General features: G+C 50.4%; 2 protein-coding genes across 3 annotated transcripts in view; both read right to left on the bottom strand.

Annotated features, from left to right (window-relative positions):
- The window catches only part of myo1eb (myosin IEb), a 28,323-nt gene extending 21,308 nt beyond the window's left edge, over positions 1-7,015 (bottom strand). Inside the window, exons 1-11 of the mRNA XM_012857626.3 lie at positions 6,763-7,015; positions 5,183-5,320; positions 5,005-5,094; positions 4,829-4,923; positions 4,432-4,519; positions 4,270-4,359; positions 4,062-4,193; positions 3,833-3,967; positions 3,436-3,568; positions 3,059-3,255; positions 2,903-2,983 (exon numbers count right to left, since the gene is read on the bottom strand). Coding sequence (XP_012713080.2) covers positions 2,903-2,983; positions 3,059-3,255; positions 3,436-3,568; positions 3,833-3,967; positions 4,062-4,193; positions 4,270-4,359; positions 4,432-4,519; positions 4,829-4,923; positions 5,005-5,094; positions 5,183-5,320; positions 6,763-6,765 — 1,182 coding nt within the window. The 5' untranslated portion in view covers positions 6,766-7,015. The remainder of the gene's footprint in view (positions 1-2,902; positions 2,984-3,058; positions 3,256-3,435; positions 3,569-3,832; positions 3,968-4,061; positions 4,194-4,269; positions 4,360-4,431; positions 4,520-4,828; positions 4,924-5,004; positions 5,095-5,182; positions 5,321-6,762) is intronic.
- A 3,195-nt stretch (positions 7,016-10,210) lies between these two features.
- pi4kb (phosphatidylinositol 4-kinase, catalytic, beta) lies at positions 10,211-21,954 on the bottom strand. Of its 2 annotated transcripts, XM_036135636.1 has the most exons (13): positions 21,812-21,954; positions 18,041-18,683; positions 16,612-16,962; positions 16,132-16,176; positions 15,513-15,740; positions 15,212-15,439; positions 14,682-14,791; positions 12,422-12,526; positions 12,220-12,343; positions 11,721-11,986; positions 11,513-11,645; positions 10,805-10,925; positions 10,211-10,734 (listed from the first exon to the last, which is right to left on the bottom strand). In XM_036135636.1, exons 2-13 carry the CDS (start codon positions 18,650-18,652, stop codon positions 10,553-10,555), a joined length of 2,505 nt encoding a protein of 834 aa, XP_035991529.1. In that variant the 5' UTR covers positions 18,653-18,683; positions 21,812-21,954; the 3' UTR covers positions 10,211-10,552. The 2 variants fall into 2 exon arrangements, with proteins under 2 accessions (XP_035991529.1, XP_035991530.1); XM_036135637.1 differs by lacking the exon at positions 16,132-16,176 and having other exon boundaries at positions 21,812-21,953.
- Positions 21,955-23,882: the final 1,928 nt, after the last annotated feature.

Raw genomic sequence — 23,882 nt, 5'->3', positions numbered from 1 at the left:
TGGAGTCAGAGACATGGAGGATGGAGTCAGAAACATGGAGTCAGAAACATGGAGGATGGAGTCAGAAACATGGAGGATGGAGTCAGAGTCATGGAGGATGGAGTCAGAGACATGGAGGATGGAGTCAGAGACATGGAGGATGGAGTCAGAAACATGGAGTCAGAAACATGGAGGATGGAGTCAGAGACATGGAGGATGGAGTCAGAGACATGGAGGATGGAGTCAGAGACATGGAGGATGGAGTCAGAGACATGGAGGATGGAGTCAGAAACATGGAGGATGGAGTCAGAAACATGGAGTCAGAAACATGGAGGATGGAGTCAGAAACATGGAGGATGGAGTCAGAAACATGGAGGATGGAGTCAGAGACATGGAGGATGGAGTCAGAGACATGGAGGACGGAGTCAGAGACATGGAGGACGGAGTCAGAGACATGGAGGACGGAGTCAGAAACATGGAGGATGGAGTCAGAGACATGGAGGATGGAGTCAGAAACATGGAGGATGGAGTCAGAGACGTGGAGGATGGAGTCAGAGACATGGAGGATGGAGTCAGAGACATGGAGGATGGAGTCAGAAACATGGAGGATGGAGTCAGAAACATGGAGGATGGAGTCAGAGACATGGAGGATGGAGTCAGAAACATGGAGGATGGAGTCAGAAACATGGAGGATGGAGTCAGAGACACGGAGGATGGAGTCAGAAACATGGAGGATGGAGTCAGAAACACGGAGGATTGAGTCAGAAACATGGAGGATGGAGTCAGAGACGTGGAGGATGGAGTCAGAAACATGGAGGATGGAGTCAGAGACACGGAGGATGGAGTCAGAAACATGGAGGATGGAGTCAGAAACATGGAGGATGGAGTCAGAGACATGGAGGATGGAGTCAGAGACATGGAGGATGGAGTCAGAAACATGGAGGATGGAGTCAGAAACATGGAGGATGGAGTCAGAAACATGGAGGATGGAGTCAGAAACATGGAGGATGGAGTCAGAGACACGGAGGATGGAGTCAGAAACATGGAGGATGGAGTCAGAAACATGGAGGATGGAGTCAGAAACATGGAGGATGGAGTCAGAGACACGGAGGATGGAGTCAGAAACATGGAGGATGGAGTCAGAAACACGGAGGATTGAGTCAGAAACATGGAGGATGGAGTCAGAGACGTGGAGGATGGAGTCAGAAACATGGAGGATGGAGTCAGAGACACGGAGGATGGAGTCAGAGACATGGAGGATGGAGTCAGAAACATGGAGTCAGAAACATGGAGGATGGAGTCAGAAACATGGAGGATGGAGTCAGAGTCATGGAGGATGGAGTCAGAGACATGGAGGATGGAGTCAGAAACATGGAGTCAGAAACATGGAGGATGGAGTCAGAGACATGGAGGATGGAGTCAGAGACATGGAGGATGGAGTCAGAAACATGGAGGATGGAGTCAGAAACATGGAGGATGGAGTCAGAGACATGGAGGATGGAGTCAGAAACATGGAGGATGGAGTCAGAGACATGGAGGACGGAGTCAGAGACATGGAGGATGGAGTCAGAAACATGGAGGATGGAGTCAGAGACGTGGAGGATGGAGTCAGAGACATGGAGGATGGAGTCAGAAACATGGAGGATGGAGTCAGAGACATGGAGGATGGAGTCAGAGACATGGAGGATGGAGTCAGAAACATGGAGGATGGAGTCAGAGACGTGGAGGATGGAGTCAGAGACATGGAGGATGGAGTCAGAGACATGGAGGATGGAGTCAGAAACATGGAGGATGGAGTCAGAGACGTGGAGGATGGAGTCAGAAACATGGAGGATGGAGTCAGAGACGTGGAGGATGGAGTCAGAGACGTGGAGGATGGAGTCAGAGACGTGGAGGATGGAGTCAGAAACATGGAGGATGGAGTCAGAAACATGGAGTCAGAGACATGGAGGATGGAGTCAGAAACATGGAGGATGGAGTCAGAAACATGGAGGATGGAGTCAGAAACATGGAGTCAGAAACATGGAGGATGGAGTCAGAGACATGGAGGATGGACTCAGAGACATGGAGGATGGACTCAGAGACATGGAGGATGGACTCAGAGACATGGAGGATGGACTCAGAGACATGGAGGATGGAGTCAGAAACATGGAGGATGGAGTCAGAGACACGGAGGATGGAGTCAGAGACATGGAGGATGGAGTCAGAGACACGGAGGATGTAGTCAGAGACATGGAGGATGGAGTCAGAGACATGGAGGATGGACTCAGAGACATGGAGGATGGACTCAGAGACATGGAGGATGGACTCAGAGACATGGAGGATGGAGTCAGAATCATGGAGGATGGAGTCAGATCCTACAGCCTTCTGGACATGAACTACAAAGAGACTCTCTCTCTGTTCTACGCATGTTTTAGTTGGTTTCCGTGACGTGAGATGAGCTGATACATCATGTCACGCAAGGGATTGTGGGATACCTTAAGGGTTCAGGATCATCCTGATCAGAGGAATCTCCTTAGGTTCTACTAGCTAACTCCTTTGCAGAGTTTCCAGGCATGTCCTGTCTCTTTAGACCTTAACCCTCCTCCTGGACCTTGAGCCTCCAGAACCAGATGTTACAAGGTAAAGAGGAATGGGTGTTTTAGGAACATCGTCTGCTTGTCTATTGATGATCCACTACAAACCCAGACACTAAGGACCCTGGCTGGTTCTCGTCACTTCAGACAGTATTTTAGTCATGATCATCATAGTGGCTCTATTTTGTTGGTTTAGTTTGCTTAAATAAAACTGTAACTTTAGATGACTTTTCCTCAGAACCAAGAAGAACTTTTTCCAAACAAATAACTTTCTAGATATCCATCTGGAACACCAGCTTCTCCTAATGGATCAAGAACATTTGAAGGTCTGTCCCGCAGGTATTTACCTGGAAAATCTCAAAGCCATAGATGTCAAGGACTCCGATGTTGAGCTCCTCTGCCTCCTTCTGCATGGCTTTATTAATACACTGAGAAACAGGAGACACCAGGTTAGCACGAGAAGCACAAACGGGCAGAACGCAGAGACGGCTGCTGGGACTCACATCCACCAGGTAGTCAAAGAGCCGGGCGTACAGAGCCTTGGACAGAGCGTCCCTGGAGAAACTGGCCTGCTCCGTGTTCAGGGTGACAGAGATGGACTCGGTCTTCCCCCCCCACTTACTGTCCATCACTCGACTGGTGAGTTTGCTGCAGAGGCGGTCCTGAGGGATCCCCAGCAGGTAGGCCGGGAAGGCCAGGACTGATGGAGACAGAAGGCAAAGTTTGCTGTCACAACCTGCTGAAGATGACTCTGATGTTCCCCTGCTGAGGAACCCTGTGCTGTCAGCTGTGTGTCTGTGGTGTTCTGCTGTGTTCTAAGCAATCTGGTGTGTTCTGCTGGTTCTGGTTGTGCTTTGTGGGTTCTCGTGTGTTTCCCTACAGTCCTGGCTCTCCACAACAGCATAGTTGTTCTCCTCTCGGAAGCTGATGTTTCCCAGATGAAGAATTCCTGCCACGAGCTGAAGAACCGTGTCCTGGTCGTCCAAAGATAGACCCACGACGGACATGGCTGCCTGGGAGACACACAGGTACACACAGCTGAAGACGGAGACAACTCGAGACAGAGACACCTAGAGACAGAGACACCTAGAGAAAAAGACAACTAGAGACAAACATACATATAGCAATGAAGACATCTAGAGACGACTAGAGACAGGGACACCTAGGGACAGAGACATCTAGAGACATCTAGAGACAACTAGAGACAGACAGAGACAGAGACAACTAGAGATAATGAGAGACAGCTGAGACAGAGACAGACAGAGACAGGTGAGCACCATGGTATCAGCGAATTCCTTGTTGTCGTTGACATCCTCCACCGTGTAGGTTCCTGATTGGTTCAGGTAGTAGTAGTATTCGGGGGTTGTGACTCCCAGGTTCTCCCTCTGCTCCTTGGTGGCTCCACTGAGAAGCTGCCGTCACACAGGTGTATGAATGAAGCATTCATCTTCACGGCCAGATCCCTTCATCGCCGTGTTCTAGTAGTATTACGGCACGCTGAGGTACCTGGTAGTAGATGTGGAAGTTTCTCTCTCCGGGGTTCTGGGAGACGACTCTGCTTTTCTCCAGCAGGAAGTTGGAGATTTTTCCTCCGTCAGGAGCTCCTCCTCGGCTGAACTGTATCTCAAAGTATTTTCCCTGCCAGGAGAACACAAGCATCTGGGTCTGTTTGCACTGACCTGTACATGTGGTGCTGGCACCAGTTTATGCTCACAAATCTGCTGGAGTTGTTGTTGCGGACGGTCTTGGCATTTCCAAACGCCTCCAGCAGGGGGTTGGACTGCAGGATGATGTCTTTGACGCGCTGCAGATCAATTAGCAGAGGCAGAGTTAAGCTATGGACGTAGTCCAATGACAAATATCCACGCTTACACACCTGTACTTTTTCTCCTCCTCCAGACACTTTGGACACATAACTCATGATGTATTTGGCAGCCACAGTTTTTCCAGCTCCACTCTCCCCACTGGTATTAAAACAGTGGAAATAAAATTAAAACAAATCACAATGGGAGTTCTGTCATGTTATGGTGTGAAACGGCGTCCAATAGAGGAAGATCATTTAAAAAAAAACACCAGGTGTCAGATTTAAAAATGATCTTTCACTTTAAAAATCCTGATTCAAATTGGAAATTTTTAGTTTTCAAAAAAAAGCGACAGACTTAGAGATTTTAGATCAAATTGTGCAAAAAAAAAAAGAGACAAACTTAGAGATTTTAGATCAAATTGTGCAACATTGAAAAGCAAACATTTCTGAGGTCAGAGGCTCCGCCCACCTGATGATGACGCACTGGTTCTCGCTGTCGATCATCATGTTTCTGTACATGTTGTCAGCCAGAGCGTAGATGTGGGGGGGGTTCTCATACTGAGCCTGGGGGGGGGGGGGTTAACGGGACAGGGTTAGCTGCTGTTTGTCCATCCGTCCATCAGCCTGTCTCCGTGTGTGTCTCACCGCTCCCTGGTACATCTCCACCTCTCTGTCGGTGAAGTACGGCAGCTGTTTGAACGGGTTCACCGAGATCAGAACCGAGCCGATGTAGGTCTGACGCGGCTGGGTCAAGGAACCGAATCAGAAGTTCTGTTGGACATTGCTTCCTGCATAAAGACGTGTGTGTGTGGATGGAGGATACAAAGATGTAGTCGTCCATGTATCTCTTCTTCAGGTTATCTGTGATGGCGTCCTCGTTGATCTTGGACAGCAGAACCATGTCGTCCACCCCGCTCACCTTCACGTTCTGGGCTTGCCAGTGGTACCGCTCCTTGCTGCCCTGTGGGTCAGAACACAGCCCCTCATTGATAACCAGTAACAGCTGCACTCACCGTTTGACCCTCACAGGCCACCGTAGGCTGAGGGTCACATGTGCTGTAGACGGCTTATAGGATGTCTGGATTCTTCCACATGGTGCACGGCTGCATGGCAAACTGAGAACTTTGTTGTGTGGTTTTAGTTTCTGACACATTTCCACAGAGAAAACCAGGAGACGGCCATTCTCTGACTGGCTGGTACCATCCACAGAGTGATGTCATCACCCCCACCCCTCCCTGCTCCACTGCAGGCTGTGGGCCCGTAGAAACGTCCCTGCTGAATTCCAGCATTCCAGAGTCCTGACAGGACATGCCGAGCTGCAGGACGCTGCAGGCTGCAGGGCAGGAGGGCGTGTGTAGCCGCATGTCATTAACCTTCTGGAAGCTGCTGCTCCGATTCAGTCGGCAATAAAACAACAAAGTTACTGCGAGGATCAGCTCACCTGAGATTAAACAGACATCAAATCAAGAAAAGTCAGCAAATCTGCCTGTTTAAGGGTCCCTGGGGGCCTCTGAGGGCCTCTGAGGGCCCCTGGCCCCCCGACTGCAGCTGTTTTTTTACACTTTTACTCTCCAGGTAAACAAACATGTTTAGAGGAACAAACATTCAGCAGCAGCAATGTTTTCCTTAAATATTCCCAAAAAAACAACAACCGACAAGCCGACGCCCACAGCCTGTGTTCTGAGCTCTGATTGGTCCGTTTGGATCCAAAACATGCAGACAAAATGTTCAATTCAATTCAATTTTATTTATATAGCGCCAAATCATGAAACATGTCATCTCAAGGCACTTTACAAAGTCAAGTTCAATCATATTATACAGATTGGGTCAGATTATACAGATTGGTCAAAAATGTCCTATATAAGGAAACCAGTTGATTGCATCAAAGTCCCGACAAGCAGCATTCACTCCTGGGGAACCGTAGAGCCACAGGAAGAGTCATCTGCATTGTACATGGCTTTGCTGCAATCCCTCATACTGAGCAAGCATGAAGCGACAGTGGGAAGGAAATGTTACATTTTTAATCTGTAAAAACAGGTAAAAAGGACTTTAGTCAACAGCTGAACTTCAGCTGTTTCAGATTCAATAACAGAATTAGAACATTTCTGAGAAATCATTTCAAATATATTTTAAATATTTTATTCATTAATAATATTTATTTTGTGTTTTGGTTTAATTTTTAATCTGAAATTCTAAATTTTCCAAGTTTGTTTCTCCCTAAATCCTGAAACTTTCAGTTCAGTTTTCCAGCATACTCTTTGTTTCCAGGAAGTTTCTTTAGTTCTAACAAACTCCAGAGATCTGATCAGGGATCAGTAAACCGAATGGATCCTTTGAAACCAGAACTAGAACCTCAGGCCTTGGGTCTGTTTTCCTGTAACAGAGTCAAGTCAGTGAACTCACCATGTTTGCTGCTCCTTCACTTCCTGCTTCAGATCACAGTTGAGAAATCTAGAGCCAGTTGGATCCTGGTGGATCCAGATTTGTCCCAAAGGAAAAAGGCAGAACCTGGAGCCGCTCAGTCCGGATCAGCGCCTCTGGTTCGGTTCAGTTACCTCTCAACATGCCTCCTTTTTTCTCTGCCCGTCACTTTCTTCCTTCAGTCTTGAGACTCAACTTTCTGCAGGTGTGGACAGGTAGGCCCCTCCCCCTTTCCTCAGGCCCCTGGAACTGTGGGTAATTGAGTCTTAGCCAGTGCCCAGTTTCACTGCTGTCCCCCTCCGGTCGGAACCAGAGCAGCTTCCTGTTTTCCTGTGAAGGACTAGAACTGTTTCAGATTTTCTGAGGTTTCAGTTTTTCCTTGAGGTCATTAAATGTTTCTGTGAAAGTTTTTCAGTTTCAGTTTAACATCTATTACCAGAATAATCAGTGTTAGGGAATAATTCGGGTCAGGTGGGCGCAGCAGAACCACAAGAAACCCACCGAACCAACAGCCATGAATACTCTGACTGGGTTTAACTGATCTGTTAATTAAAGAGGCGTGTTCAGAACCAGAGCTGACGCTGTCAGGGAGGCAGGCAGGACAGGATTTGGGCTTCATCCAAATGCCCTAAATAACAGATCCTAACTCCTATCTCCTACCTCCTATCTCCTGTTCCTAACTCCTAGCTCCTGTTCCTACCTCCTACCTCCTGCTCCTTGACCTTTCCTGGGTCAGCAGAACTCCATCAGGGAGGAAAGGAGCTTCAGCTGCTGACCTGATTCCAGACTTTAACTCTGACGTCATTAGAGACAGAGACACGGAGGATGGAGTCAGAAACATGGAGGATGGAGTCAGATCCTACAGCCTTCTGGACATGAGCTACAGAGAGAAGCTCTCTGCTCTACAGCATGTTTTACTTGGTTTCTGTGAGGCGGCTGTGCTGATACGTAATGTCTCGCAAAGGATTGTGGGATACCTTACCTTGTAATTCCACATCCTCTGCTCCTGTATTTGTCTGCTGTGTTCTAGTCTGTGAAAAGCGAAGCTCAAAAGTTTCTTAGAGCCTGAGGAGAGCACGCAATCCCCAGCATTACAAGCAGAACGCTGATCTATTTGGAGAGGAGTACCTCGTTTCAAATTAAATGTTGAAAAGACAAATCTGGTTCCTTATCTGATCCAAACAAAATGGTAAATGTCCTGTACAGCTCTTTAACTAGTTCACCGACCCCAAAGCGCTTTACGCTAGTTATTCACACCCTGACGGTGGTGTTGTGCCATATTAACGCCATAATGAATAATTGATGTCAGATTGAATTCTGACCACACAGCCACAAAGTAGAGAGTCAGCAAGGACGGCCCTCTCTCTCAGCAGGGTGCTTCTGTAAACCCCCCACAGAAAAAAGGTCAGAGTGCTTCTGACCACCTTCTCTTCAGACTCTTCTCTTCAGACTCCAAGCTGCTCGGACCACCTCTCCTTGGAGCAGACCAGGAAAAGGCTACTCCGGACCACGGGCCCCGGCCGGGCCCCACCGACACACAAGCCAGCACCTGGGAGAAACTTCTCGTCGCCCGGGGGACATGTCCGGGTAAATCAGAGTTAAGTCTGCTGTCTTAACCTCAGCGTCGCTAGCAGGAAGTCCTGCTGCTTTTACTGCCTTCCTTGGATGACCAAAGTGGACCGAGTCACACGAGGCGCCAGCAGGTTTGGCACAGAGACCCAAAAGGGAAGTTTTAAATGGTTAATTTGGGAAATGTTTGTAAACTGTTTGCACACGGTCCCTTTGAAGGGGCTAACGGAGGTAGCTCATTGCTAGCAGTTGGTACCGTGTCATTGTTGAGTGTGTTTTATGGTTATAACAAAGGTTATCTCCACGAGGGTTTCATACATTGATGGGACATTAATGGTTACGTTATCCGGCCCACTCACTATGACTACAAATAAAGCTAAAGTCTTTAAGGTTAATGCCGAAAACCCGTTAGCCAAATTGCTATTAGCTTCTGTTAACATCCGGTTCCGGACATTGAAAAGGAGTTTGTTTTAAAGCACAACGCTTAACCGTTCTGCTCGGCCGATAGAGCTATGAGCCTTATTCCAGCATTATTATTGAATATTAATGTCAGTTCAAAGGCAATTTTGATAACTTTAGACTTTTCCCGATTTAGCGACTGATCACTACAGCGACCCCTAGCGCCCCGGAGGTAGAATCGCATAAACAAAGGCGAGCGATCATAAGGTAATCATTTTACTGAGCAAATCATTCCTCAAAATATTATTTCATCAAATAATGTTTTGTTTAACTCAGGATTCACATTGTGAATGGATTGAAACACATGCCAAATGTTTGTTTTAACTCCATTCCAGGCTTTTTGGAATCAAATCTGCAGTGAACACTGAATTATTCTGATTATGATCAACCACTTTAGTTTGTCTTTTGTTTGTTTTTGCATGTAAATAGTTCCTTAGCTTAGCTTCTTTATATCTTCATTTTGCTCAGTAGTTTAGTTAAGTTTCACTAGCCTAGTAGAGGATTTATTAATCGAAATATTGTGTTAATTCAGATAAACAGCATTACATAGTGATGTTCTCTGGATGTTCATTTTATTTCTGTTATTAAATTCTTGACCTTGGAAAGAAGCTGTCACTCCTTTATTCTATGTGTGTGCAGAGTTTGCTGTTAAAAGATCGCTAGTGCTCGAAATCATCCCTTTCAACCGTTGTCTTGATATCAGCTTAAGAGCTGATCATCACCAGAAAATACTTAACAGAGTTATTTATGAAACATTAAATAACTTTAAACAGTGTATATTTGCACAGCAGTGGTGAGCTATGCTAGCAGCCACAGCTGGCCTGGGGCGGACTGACAGAGGCTGTCATACATCAGCGCCACCGGCTCCTCTGACCACCACCAGCTGTTTGCATCTGATATTTAAATAAAACAGTTACATTTTGTAGTGAATATTGAAAAAAAAGACTTTGTGGTTAACTATTTACACCATTTCAATCTGACAAACCAGAGGTTGTTGCTGTTTTTTTTTCTGTTTGGTACGATTGAAAGTGGAGCTTGACGTTTATGGATGTGCTTATCGAGCAATATCTGTTTACTTGTTTATTTCTTCTGTTCAGATGATTTTTATTGTTTGTAGTGGATTTAATTGTTTAAGCAGCCTTGTTTAGCGAATGATGTCTAAGACAAATTTCCTGGTGCAGACAAAGTATACAACCATCCATCTAGGACCTCATGATTTCTGCTGGTTTCCACTACAGCACCAGAAGTTTTGGCTCTGCAGGTGGACCCCACCTGGTTCAGGTAACAAAGGGACACAGGCGAGGCTCTGCAGGTGGACCCCACCTGGTTCAGGTAACAAAGGGACACAGGTGAGGCTCCGCAGGTGGACCCCACCTGGTTCAGGTAACAAAGGGACACAGGCGAGGCTCTGCAGGTGGACCCTGCATGGTTTTAATGGCTCAAACACAAACTGGTTCACAGAAGTTAGTCATGGAAAACACACTGTGGTCCGCTGGTTACTGGAAACCACCTGCTCGTCGTTCACAGTTGAACTAAAACTGAGCTGATCTCTGATTGGCCAAAAGTCCTGCTGAACAGCCAATGAAAGGTCTCTGCTCAACGATGGAAAACAAAGAAGAGGAGGACGTAGATCAAAGACGACAAAGAGGAGAAAACTTGTAAAGGAAAACAAGACGAACAAAAAGCTGGAATAAAAGAAGAGGAAGTTCTAAAAGCTTCGTGACGACCCGCCAGGCGGCTGAGGTCACATGATGCCGTTGGTGAGATACTGGAAGCCGTCGTACAGTTTGGTGGTGAGGGACCGCATCGATCCGTCCACCAGCTGATCTACCAGCAGCTGCAGCTGCTCCTCTGTGAGACTCATGTGGAAACGCTCCTTCAGGCCTCGCATGGTGCTGGAGCCGTGGAAGCAGGGCAGCTGGGAGCCTGAGAAGGACACCGAGAGATCAGGAGTCGGTACCGACAGAGTAAGCAGCCGGCGGGACTGTGAGCTCACCTTGCTGCATGATCTCCACTATGTGCAGCACTCGGTCCATGTGCTTCCTGGCTGCGATCAGACCCTGCAGCATCAGCATCTTGTAGTAGTTAAACATGTCTCCATCTGGACCCCCCATCACCTGTCACACAGGAGACGAGCTGTTGTCATTCTGCATTTCTGCTCAGACGCCAGAGTTACAGTTATAACAGACACACAAATGTTCAAGTGAAAAAAGAACAATGTAAATACTGAGAGATAAACACTGAGCTGTTAAAGAAGATATGAAGCTAAAACACTCAACCTTTCAGGTAAGCTACAGGGTTGAACATAACTTTAACCAATCAGAGCAGCTAGAGAGAAACCTCGACCAATGAGAAGATAGAAGCCATCAGAAACTTCCTTCCTGTCTTCTTGCTCATGAATCTCTCTTTAACCCCTTCCTCTCCTGTCAGGCACAATGCAGCCTGGGAGTCATGACTCAGGGATTAACAGTCAGGCATCACAGGGTAAGACACCAAGTACCTGCTAGACAAAGCTGAGGGTTTGGACAACCACTCAGTCAACGGATAAAGAAGCATTTTGCCTGGCAGACAGAGCTGAGGGTTAATCTGTTAGCCTCACAGGAACAGCTGAAACTAAAGGCTTCAGTCTTCATGCTGCTGTCCAGCTCCTGCAGACAAGCTGAGGGGGAAAAACGCCCAGAACCTTCAAAGCGACCCGACTCACATCCACAAACTCGGCGGTGAGCTTGAAGGCGGACGTCTCGAAGCCGAGGTTCCTGGGAGAGCTGGACAGGATGAAGCCGAAGTCGATGTGGATGATGTGTCCTTCGGCGTCCAGCAGGATGTTCCCGTTGTGCCTGAGAGGTCAGAGGTCAGCAGCTGCGGCACCGTAGCGGAACGCACCGAGCGCGTGCGAGGCGAGCAGCCCTCACCTGTCTTTGACCTGCAGCAGGTAGCAGATGAGACTGTAGCCGGCGCAGCTCTGGACAAAGTTCCTCTGGGCGGTGAGGAACTCCTCGGTGGTCTGAGCGCCGTGTTCCTGCAGGAAGTAGTCGAGCAGAGACAGCTGGCTTTGCTTCTTCACCTGGTGGATGGACACGGCGTTCACCACCGGCTCGATCATGCCGCTGTCCGCAGACAGAACCAGGATCTTATAGGGCTTGATCCAGAGCGGCACGCGCTCCTGCTCCCAGATGGACTGCAGGCACAGAGAGCAGAGTCAGGGCGAGGAGGAAGAGCACAGTGATGAAGACTACAGCTTTGTTCTCAACGTTCCTTCATTGGACAGAAACGTCTTCTGGTGGAAAACGAGAATAATCAGCACAAAGTCAGATAATCGCATGGTGACGTGTTTACAGGCTGCAGGCGCCATCTTTGCCTAAAACCACTCACCTGACCTCAGACAGGTGAGGTGTGATGTCACAGCCTTACCTTGAGCTGCTGCAGCACCTGGAAGGCCAGCAGCTCCTGCCTCAGGTCATCTCCACACTTGACGATGACCGACAGCAGCCTCCAGTTTGGGAGGTGACCGTAAGGAGAGCCTTCCCTGATCCTCCTGAGGCCGGAGAGACGAGAGGAAGCTCATGCTGCGTCTTTCACCGTCTACCTGCAGCGCGCCACCAACGCCACCTACCTGACCTTCTCCTCCCAGGGCTCCTTCAGCGCCACGGCCGACGGGTCCTCCGGGTCCCGTCTGAAGGTGGTGGGGGCCTGAGCCAGCTGCTCCGACAGGCGGCGCCTGCAACGAGACGCGGCGTGAGGTTAGAGCAAAGAGCCGCGTGGCGTCTGCCGCCGCGTGGCGTCTGATGCCGCGTGGCGTCCGATGCCGCGTGGCGTCTGATGCCGCGTGGCGTCTGATGCCGCGTGGCGTCTGATGCCGCGTGGCGTCCGATGCCGCGTGGCGTCTGATGCCGCGTGGCGTCTGATGCCGCGTGGCGTCTGATGCCGCGTGGCGTCTGATGCCGCGTGGCGTCCGATGCCGCGTGGCGTCTGCTGCTGATGCCGCGTGGCGTCTGATGCCGCGTGGCGTCTGATGCCGCGTGGCGTCTGATGCCGCGTGGCGTCTGATGCCGCGTGGCGTCTGATGCCGCGTGGCGTCTGATGCCGCGTGGCGTCTGATGCCGCGTGGCGTCTGCTGCCGCGTGGCGTCTGATGCCGCGTGGCGTCTGATGCCGCGTGGCGTCTGCTGCCGCGTGGCGTCTGCTGCCGCGTGGCGTCTGCTGCTGATGCCGCGTGGCGTCTGATGCCGCGTGGCGTCTGCTGCTGATGCCGCGTGGCGTCTGCTGCTGATGCCGCGTGGCGTCTGATGCCGCGTGGCGTCTGATGCCGCGTGGCGTCTGCTGCCGCGTGGCGTCTGCTGCCGCGTGGCGTCTGCTGCTGATGCCGCGTGGCGTCTGCTGCTGATGCCGCGTGGCGTCTGATGCCGCGTGGCGTCTGCTGCTGATGCCGCGTGGCGTCTGATGCCGCGTGGCGTCTGATGCCGCGTGGCGTCTGCTGCTGATGCCGCGTGGCGTCTGCTGCTGATGCCGCGTGGCGTCTGATGCCGCGTGGCGTCTGCTGCTGATGCCGCGTGGCGTCTGATGCCGCGTGGCGTCTGCTGCCGCGTGGCGTCTGCTGCTGATGCCGCGTGGCGTCTGATGCCGCGTGGCGTCTGATGCCGCGTGGCGTCTGCTGCCGCGTGGCGTCTGATGCCGCGTGGCGTCTGCTGCTGATGCCGCGTGGCGTCTGATGCCGCGTGGCGTCTGCTGCTGATGCCGCGTGGCGTCTGCTGCCGCGTGGCGTCTGATGCCGCGTGGCGTCTGCTGCTGATGCCGCGTGGCGTCTGATGCCGCGTGGCGTCTGATGCCGCGTGGCGTCTGCTGCTGATGCCGCGTGGCGTCTGATGCCGCGTGGCGTCTGCCGCCGCGTGGCGTCTGATGCCGCGTGGCGTCTGATGCCGCGTGGCGTCTGCCGCCGCGTGGCGTCTGATGCCGCGTGGCGTCTGATGCCGTGTGGCGTCTGCTGCTGATGCCGCGTGGCGTCTGCTGCTGATGCCGCGTGGCGTCTGCTGCTGATGCCGCGTGGCGTCTGATGCCGCGTGGCGTCTGATGCCGCGTGGCGTCTGATGCCGTGTGGCGTCTGCTGCTGATGCCGCGTGGCGTCTGCTGCTGATGCCGCGTGGCGTCTGCTGCTGATGCCGCGTGGCGTCTGCTGCTGATGCCGCGTGGCGTCTGATGCCGTGTGGCGTCTGCTGCTGATGCCGCGTGGCGTCTGCTGCTGATGCCGCGTGGCGTCTGCTGCTGATGCCGCGTGGCGTCTGCTGCTGATGCCGCGTGGCGTCTGATGCCGCGTGGCGTCTGCTGCCGCGTGGCGTCTGATGCCGCGTGGCGTCTGCTGCTGATGCCGCGTGGCGTCTGATGCCGCGTGGCGTCTGATGCCGCGTGGCGTCTGATGCCGCGTGGCGTCTGCTGCTGATGCCGCGTGGCGTCTGATGCCGCGTGGCGTCTGCCGCCGCGTGGCGTCTGATGCCGCGTGGCGTCTGATGCCGCGTGGCGTCTGCCGCCGCGTGGCGTCTGATGCCGCGTGGCGTCTGATGCCGTGTGGCGTCTGCTGCTGATGCCGCGTGGCGTCTGCTGCTGATGCCGCGTGGCGTCTGCTGCTGATGCCGCGTGGCGTCTGATGCCGCGTGGCGTCTGATGCCGCGTGGCGTCTGATGCCGTGTGGCGTCTGCTGCTGATGCCGCGTGGCGTCTGCTGCTGATGCCGCGTGGCGTCTGCTGCTGATGCCGCGTGGCGTCTGCTGCTGATGCCGCGTGGCGTCTGATGCCGCGTGGCGTCTGATGCCGCGTGGCGTCTGCTGCCGCGTGGCGTCTGCTGCTGATGCCGCGTGGCGTCTGCTGCTGATGGCGTCCTGACCTGATGTCTCCAGCAGCGATGAAGACGGGCTCCTTGCTGTCCAGGCTGGTGATGCTGTCCACCGAGAACTGGCTGATGTTGTCGCAGCTGTTGGTGTGGCCGTCTGGGAGCTGTGGGGGGGGGGGGGGGGGGGGCAATCACCAGACTGTCATCAGGTCCATTAAACTCATTATTTAAAATGTCTGCTTCATTTTCACAGCTGTGGATCAGAGCTCAGAAACTCCATGTTCTAGAAATCTGCAGCTGGATGACACATTTTTAATCATCGCCATAAATCATATTATTATTATTATTATTATTATTATTATTATCAAACCTGCGTTTCTCCCTCAGGAGACACAGGTGAACGAACTGAAACCGTTTTATCTCGTCTCAGAGACACCAGAGTAATTATTTTCATTCATTATGGCGTCATTAGATTTATTGTTTATGGTGACAGGCAGCGGTTCTGATCCTGACTCACATTCCCAGATCGTGAGGCTGCTGCATGCTCTCAGCGTGACATCACTTCCTGTGTGGGCGGGGCTTACCTCCACCTGCAGCTCTCCGATGTCGTCCACAGACCAGGCTTCGTCGTCGTTGTCGTAGTTGGGGACGACAGAGAGGCTCCCGGCTCGCTGCTCCAGCATCAGGCCGCAGTCGGGCAGGTTCTCCACAGAACGCGTGCTTCTGATGCGGTTCTCCGGGATCCGCATGGGAACGCTGGACGTCTCGAAGTTGTCGCACTCCAGAACCTCCACGTAGATCAGGTAGGGAGCCTGAGGGGAGACAGGTGAGTCTGACACAGGAGCTCAGCGGGCCCTCGGAGCGGGCGGGGCAGGTGCGCCTCACCTTGTCTTTGGAGTTGAGCACCACGGCCTGCGTGTGCGGCACGCGCACCACGTGGTGGTCGAAGGCGGCGGTGGGCAGCCACACCCGCGCCGGCAGCTTGTGGTTGAGCAGCGACAGCTCGGAGATCAGACGCTGGGTCTTCTGCTCCTTGGTGGGCAGCGTGGCCAGACGCTTCCCGATCCCCATCAGAGACTTCATGAACTCCCGCTGAGGAGCCAGGCGCACCGGCTGCAGGGAGCACAGCACAGGTGAGGCGGGGGGCGGAGCCTGGGCTCAGGTGAGTCAGGACAGACGGACGGAGCGGCAGCTGTCTGTGGGTCAGGTTTAAGCGTAGATCTGATGTGGATCAGAACCGGCAGTACGCTGAGGAAACCTGACACACAGAACCTGTAGATCAATCAGCTGATCGACCAACCGACCAATCAGCAGAGAGATCAGCAGGAGACGTGAGGACAGGCTGACCCGAAGCCCGATTCTGATTGGTTGACCCAGAACCTTCAACAGACACAATCACACAACCCGAGTCCACAGACTGGCAGCTAAACATCTGTGGACGGAACCAGAACCAGAACCAGAACCAGAACCAGCACCCAGAGTCCACAACAGAGGCTGAACTTACGGGACCAGAATCCAACTCCAGACTGTCGGAGCTGGAGCCGCTGTCCTGAGGGTCAGAGGGAGAAGCAGCTGATTGGATCCATTCAGCTCAGACAGCAGAACCTGCAGCTTCTGGGTTCTATTAACAAACTGAGAGCCTTAAGAGACGTTTATGGTGCTGCTGGGAATTAACAGAATGTTCCCCAGCACTGAGCCGGGTTGGGTCGCTGCAGGTTCTCCTGTTTCACGCTAACTAAGGCGTTAGAACCGGTTCCTCTCAGCTAAGATAAAACTACTCATCATAAAACAGAACCAGAACCAGTTTGATGTGTTGGGCCAACGTCCTGCAGACCAGATCAGAGCCTGCAAGACACCCCGCAGGGCTAAAGCTACCTGAGCTGTTCCCAGCTGACGGCTTCTTAAAAGCTTCTAAACATCCTAAACGAGGAGGCCAAGCTGATTGGACCACGCCGTCTCAGGTGCGGTGACATCACGCTCTTACCTCGTCCTGACTGCTCTCCACCTTTGGGTTGCTAGCCGTCCTCTTCAGGTTGCTGCTCAGACTGATGCTGACCGTGGCGTCAGATTTGGAGCGCTGGTGGGTCCGTTTGGACGGAGACAGGCCGTGTTCGGCCGCCGGGCCCCCGGGGGACGCCGCCGGGCAGAACGGGGTCAGAGTCGGCTCCCGGCGGGCCCGGGGCCCCGAGGGTTTGAGTTCGTCTGACAGGATGAGCTTCCTGAGTTTGGTTCCTCTGGAGTGGCGCTGCGCGGAGATGTGCATGTCGGAGGAGTACGCTCCCAGCAGCCAGGCGCACTGCAGGCTGAAGGAGATGCTCTGCCTGCAGCGGTGCACCTGCAGGACAAACACAGGTGAAACACAGGTGAAACGCAGGAGGAGGCGTGTTAGACATGACGGCACGCAGGAGACGCCGCCAGCTGACCAACCCGCTTCTCACCAACATCAACACACTTCCAACACTTCAGCATCACCTGGCCAGGTGTGGGTCTCACCTGCCAGCCCACACCTGGCCGGCACCACACACTAAAAAGAAACAGGTGAAGCAGATTGGTCGGCTGGACCTCGCTGAGCCGTCTCTTCACCGCCAGGACGCTCTGAGCGGTCGCCATCTTGGTTTCTCTGCCAGCTGATTGGGCCGGTCAAAGTTCTGTTCAGGCCCATAAAGGACGAAGCTCTATTATATTATTATTATTATTAGTAGTAGTAGTAGTAGTAGTAGTAGTAGTAGTATATTATTACTACTACTACTACTACTACTACTACTACTACTATTATTATTATTATTATTAGTAGTAGATTATTATTACTACTACTACTACTACTACTATTTTTATTATATTATTATTATTATTATCATCATTAGTAGTAGTATATTATTACTACTACTACTACTACTACTAATAATAATAATAATAATAATAATAATAATAATAGTAGTAGTAGATTATTATTACTACTACTACTACTACTACTACTACTACTACTAATAATAATAATAATAATAATAATAATAATAATAATAATAATAGTAGTAGTAGTAGATTATTATTACTACTACTACTACTACTACTACTACTATTATTACTATTACTATTTTTATTATTATTATTAATATTATGGGAGGTAAATAGATGGATTGATCTTCTATTGGCCTAAATACGTGACGACGCCCTTTAACGTTTCCCAGGAAGATTAACAGATTAAACTATAAAAGTTTAATCCGCTCTCTTCTGCCTTTGCTGCCTCCGCATGGACCTGCAATGAATCATGGGATACGGTCGGCCGCCAAGGATTGACAACTAGAGCAGCTTTTGTTGTAATCGGTCTCCAAACGCATTAGCATAAAGCGTGGGGTCAGCGTGGGGTCAGCGTGGGGTCAGCGTGGGGTCAGCTGACCACAGGCCACACCCACCACGTAGGGCTTGATGGCGTCGCCGACGTCCTCGTCCATGTTGATGTACATGTTGAGAAGCTGGGGCAGGTAGAAGTCCACGTCGTCGTGGGGGAAGCTGAAGAGGCGGTTGCCGATGTAGGCCTGCACGCCGGGCTCCTTGGAGCTGTGCAGGTAGGAGATCGCCATGGAAACGTCAAACAGCTTGGACTCGAACAGGCGCAGCAGCCACGACTGCTTGGAGGGGTTGTGTCTCTGCCGCCGCCGGGCGCTCTTCACCGACCCCGGCGCAGGCCCCCCCGGGCCGCCGTCCTCCTCCCGGATCTGCGGCGGTTTGACGGGGGGGGCGTGGCCTGAGCCCGGCCCGTTCTGCCGCTGGGCGGGGTCGGCGTCCACCTGCCGCAGCTTCACCTTCTGCAGCACTTCCTGACACGCCCGATGGGCCACCTCGGCGTCGATGACCAGGCTCAGCTCGCTGACGCCCTCGCTGATGACGCCCAGGGGGGGCGTGGCGGGCGGGGGGGGTCCGCAGGAGGAGGAGGGGGTGGAGGGGAGGGACTGGGAGGGGGAGGAGCTGACGGAGAGGGAGGGGCTGTTCTGGTCCGAGGACACGTCTTCCTGTGTGTCCTCCATCACGGCTGCTCGGAGGCTCCGCCCACCGCCACTGCAACAGAGAAGCAGGTCACAGGTGAGGCGTCAGCTGTGGGCCGTGCAGGTGGAGACAGGTGGAGACAGAGGGAGACAGGTGGAGACAGGTGGAGACGGGTGGAGACGGGTGGAGACAGGTGCAGACAGAGGGAGACAGGTGCAGACAGGTGCAGACAGGTGCAGACAGGTGGAGACAGGTGGAGACAGGTAGAGACAGGTAGAGACAGGTGGAGACAGGTGGAGACAGGTGGAGACAGGTGGAGACAGGTGGAGACAGGTGGAGACGGGTGGAGACAGAGGGAGACGGGTGGAGACAGGTAGAGACAGGTGGAGACAGGTAGAGACAGGTGCAGACAGGTGGAGACGGGTGGAGACAGAGGGAGACGGGTGGAGACAGGTAGAGACGGGTGGAGACAGGTAGAGACAGGTGCAGACAGGTAGAGACAGGTAGAGACAGGTAGAGACAGGTGCAGACAGGTGCAGACAGGTGGAGACAGGTAGAGACAGGTGGAGACAGGTGGAGACGGGTAGAGACAGAGGGAGACGGGTGGAGACAGGTAGAGACGGGTGCAGACAGGTGGAGGCAGGTGGAGACAGGTGGAGACGGGTGCAGACAGGTGGAGACAGGTGCAGACAGGTGGAGACAGGTGCAGACAGGTGGAGACAGGTGCAGACAGGTAGAGACAGGTGCAGACAGGTAGAGACAGGTAGAGACGGGTGCAGACAGGTGGAGACAGGTGGAGACAGGTGGAGACGGGTGCAGACAGGTGGAGACGGGTGGAGACAGAGGGAGACGGGTGGAGACAGGTAGAGACGGGTGCAGACAGGTGGAGGCAGGTGGAGACAGGTGGAGACGGGTGCAGACAGGTGGAGACAGGTGCAGACAGGTGGAGACAGGTGCAGACAGGTAGAGACAGGTAGAGACGGGTGCAGACAGGTGGAGACAGGTGGAGACAGGTGGAGACGGGTGCAGACAGGTGGAGACAGGTGGAGACAGGTAGAGACGGGTGCAGACAGGTGGAGACAGGTGCAGACAGGTGGAGACAGGTGGAGACAGGTAGAGACGGGTGCAGACAGGTGGAGACAGGTGCAGACAGGTGCAGACAGAGGGAGACAGGTGGAGACAGGTGCAGACAGAGGGAGACAGGTGCAGACAGGTGGAGACAGGTGCAGCACACCTGGAGGAGCTGGAAACAATCCTTAGAACCGCCGTCAGGTACAAACATTTAGCAATAAATGTTTATAAATGTATAAAGCCCCCTGCAGTCAGAGCGCCACTGCTAAGAACAATTTTTACATTTTAGGATTAAAATGAATACAAATTATTCCTCTGATGTGTTATTTAGCATTTTCTATGTTTAAAGTTAGAAATACACAATATTTCCACAGTTAACTGTGAATAAGCGCGGTTCTAGTAAAGCTTATTTGTTCCTGAGGATTCAGCAGCATCTGAAAATAACAGATTCATACCGCTAATTACGCCTGCAGCTCGTTAAAACAACCGCAGCAAAGTGCTGCACAGGCAAAATCAAAACAAGAACAATAAGAACCGCAAAGAAACTTAAACCAATAAAAACCGAGTAAAACCTAAGGAATAGAAATGTGTTGTTAGACGTTTTAAAGGCACACATTATATGCTTAAAAAGACCAAAACCCGTCTGATCATGATAAAATAAGGTTCTATACACTAAGCCTCCATCCTGATAATGTTTATGGCCCATTTTGGGGCTAAATAGAACCCCACAATGGGGGAGATTAGCAGATATAAACAGATGTGGCGCCATCTAGTGACAGTATCATAGAACTACCACAATGCCTGTTTGCTTTATTAACAAAGAACTTGTAAATAATCCTGGACTGAGCCTCAGCAACGCCTCACAGTACACAGCAGCTCAGCGTGATGAAGACCAACGTTTTTAATTAAATAAACCGATCTACAGCAGCTTTAAGAGCCTCACATCAGAACATTTACATTTTAACCCCTGCTGCACATGTGCAGTACGAACTTCCTCTTATTAAAAATAAACAAAAAAGGCTTTATTTTCTAACAAATTGAGCAAAAACAAAGCATCAAACACCAAAACAACAACCAACACGCCAGCAGGACGTGAAAATCTTTAAGAAAAACTTTGGATGCAACCAGAGTGAGCTGCCGACGTCTGAATGACCGCGCTGTGCACCTGTAACCTGAAACACCTGGTCTGATGTGAGGTAAAGTGGGAGGCGCTGACCCGAGGCCTGGAGCAGGAGAGTAATGGAGCCGCTCAGGAGAACAGACTTTAAAAAGTGAACAACGCCCCGGTGCCGGCGGTTCTGGACCGGTCCCAGTAGAGAACGTAGCTGCGGTTCCTCCAGGTTCGGTTCTGAGAGGAACCGCTCAGGTTCTGCCTCCCTGTGGCTTAAAGGTTTCACACCAGGCGTCTGGCTCCTGCACTGGAGCCACAGATGGAAACAAGCTGCCAAAGCTACAGGATGACGTCACGGTGACGTCACGACCCACGCGTCATTTTAACTATTAATGAACGACAACTAGTTCATGTTGGGACTGTGAATCCAGTTCATAATATTCAGCAGCCGAACTCTGAACACGAATCGGTTCCGTTGTAATGGTGTGAACAGAACTTAAACCCGGTTCTGGATCTGACCCGTTAGCTACTTTTTCACTGATGTTGATCCAGACAGGCGGAACCACTCATTCTTCTGGAATGGACTCAGCAACCACCGACCCAAAGGAACCGCAGGTTAACGCCAGTCTGGAAATGGACCAGGACCGGTTCTGTGGAACCAGAACTTTGTTTTTGTTCGGAGCTATAGTCAGACCAGATAGAAACGCTTTGCATGGTGTTTGGACCCAATAAGTCCGGACAGACAGCAACATGGAGCATCTGCAGCCGACTGGACCGAACTCTATGATCCCGACACCAACAGAACCAAGGACTGCTAATGGCCCACGGCTAGTGGGTAACCATTTAAAATCAACGGGGCTAGCCCATTCAGCTAACTAGCTTCAAGCTAACAACAGCCGCGGCTAGCCCGGCCGGAGCCAACTGTTGCTAACTCCACCAGCTTAAGTTCCGGCGCGCGCCCAGGTGAGGCGAGCACGTGACCTGGCGTGTCGGCTGTGTACAGGGGAGCTGCTGATACCTTTTGACAACTCAGTTGCGCAGGATAAACGTGTCATGTGCAGTTTGTTGTCTCCATTTATTCCGTTTCGTCGTCATCGCTGCTACCAGCCAGCAGGGGACGCAGCTGTTTCTCTTCCGCTTTCACTTCTTCTTCTGTTGATGTTGACAGGTTGTTTCCGGCGCACTGCGCCACTCAGGGGTTGGAGTCAGATCTGCAGCAGTTTAGTTATAATAATTCAAGTACAACAATGAGAATGCTATAAATTGACAGCTTATTTCTTATAAACACATTCAGCGTATGGCTTTGTCACCTGGGACACATGTAAAGAGCAGGAAGAAGAGCTATAACTAATAATCGACGGATAAACAATCACAGAATTTTACTTTTATTTATAAAACATGTAAACTGCTGATCTAGTCTCCTTAGACTAGACTTAGACTTAGACTTTCTTTATTGTCATTTTGTATACACAGAGTGCATACAGAACGAAATTTCGTTTTCACACAGCTCAGAAAGATTGCAGTAACTCTACAGGATACCTTGCAGTGAATTACAGTACAGGATAAAGTGCAGTGATCAATCGCAGTCACTTACAGGATAAATTTCAATTTACTTCCGGATAAAGTGCAGCAGTGAAACAGTAGGCAGTTGAAATGTAAACAATGTAAACCAAATGTAGACAAATATACAGTAGGGTGCAGCAGTGATTTAAAAGTAGACAGTTGCATTGTACACAGTTTTGCAGTACGTTTCCGGTTAAGGTGCAGCATCAATTTTGCAGGATACGATACAATGTGCAAATGTGCAAATCAGCGAATCTAGTGTGGTACACTTTTATACTTCAGCAGTTCAACAGTCTGATGGCAGCAGGGAAAAAGCTTTTGCAGAACCTAGTGGACCTGCAGCGGATGCTGCGGAACCTCTTTCCAGAGGGCAGCAGGGAGAATAGTCTATGGTGGGGGTGTGAGGGGTCCCTGATGATGTTACAGGCTCGAGACACACAGCGCTGGGATGAAATGTCTTTTATGGAGGGAAGAGAACCCCCGATGATCCCTTCTGCTGTCCTCACCACTCTCCTCACGTTCTTCCAGTCGGAGGCACTGCAGCCTCCACACCACACAGAGAGACAGCTGGTCAGAATACTCTCTATGGTGCTTCTGTAGAAGGTCGTGAGGATGGGCGGGGGCAGGCGGGCTCTCCTCATCCTCCGCAGAAAGTACAGTTTATTAGTACTATTTTTAATGTTTTTTTCCTGTTATCATCCAAAATAGTCTGGATCAGCAGGACTTCAAAGTTTTTCGGATTATTATACTGTCAGCATGTAAACAGGGCAAAATTAGATGAAATAGAATTTAATCAGCTTTATTCTTTGTTCTATTTTTCATTCTATGCTTTACCTTTTAACCTTTTTTTATTTTTTGATCTTCCTTATATTTTTTATTTGATCTGAAACTATTATTTTTGTCTTCTTTTAAGATGTTTAGTTACATTTTATTAAAATTTTCTATATTTTATAATTGTCTTATTTTGTAATTATTTTAGATTTCAATGTGATGTATTTTATTTATTTTTACATCTTAGTGTTTATATTTATTTTACTGTAAAGTGGTTTATGTTAAATTAAACAACACAGTTTTCATTGATTTTTTTAAATCATATTTATTTATTTTTATTTTTTTATTTTTTATTTATTTATTTATTTATTTATTTATTTATTTATTTATTTATTTATTTTTTTATTTTTTTGAGACTTGTCTTTTTTTATTGATAATAAAGGGGTTTACAAACAAGCAAAATTAACAATACAAATGAGTAATAAAACAGACAAGACAGTAATGCCAGGGTGTTACATATCAAGCACAAACAAATCGAAAAGCCAATAAATAAATGAAAAATTAACTCAGAAAGATATTAAAGTAAGAGCACAAATCCATTGTCTTAATGGCTTTTCTATTTTTTGAATATTCGAGAGATCTAATATATTGTTTGAATTCCTCTCTAAAGGCTGCAAAGCGAGGTTTCTGATTTGAAAATTTAGATTTATGTATATGATATTTGGCAACAAATAAAATTAGATTGATAATATAAA

The sequence above is a fragment of the Fundulus heteroclitus genome, chromosome 3 (genome assembly GCF_011125445.2).
Source record: "Fundulus heteroclitus isolate FHET01 chromosome 3, MU-UCD_Fhet_4.1, whole genome shotgun sequence".
NCBI classification, from domain to species: domain Eukaryota; kingdom Metazoa; phylum Chordata; class Actinopteri; order Cyprinodontiformes; family Fundulidae; genus Fundulus; species Fundulus heteroclitus.
This window is presented reverse-complemented; position numbering and strand designations above follow the sequence as displayed.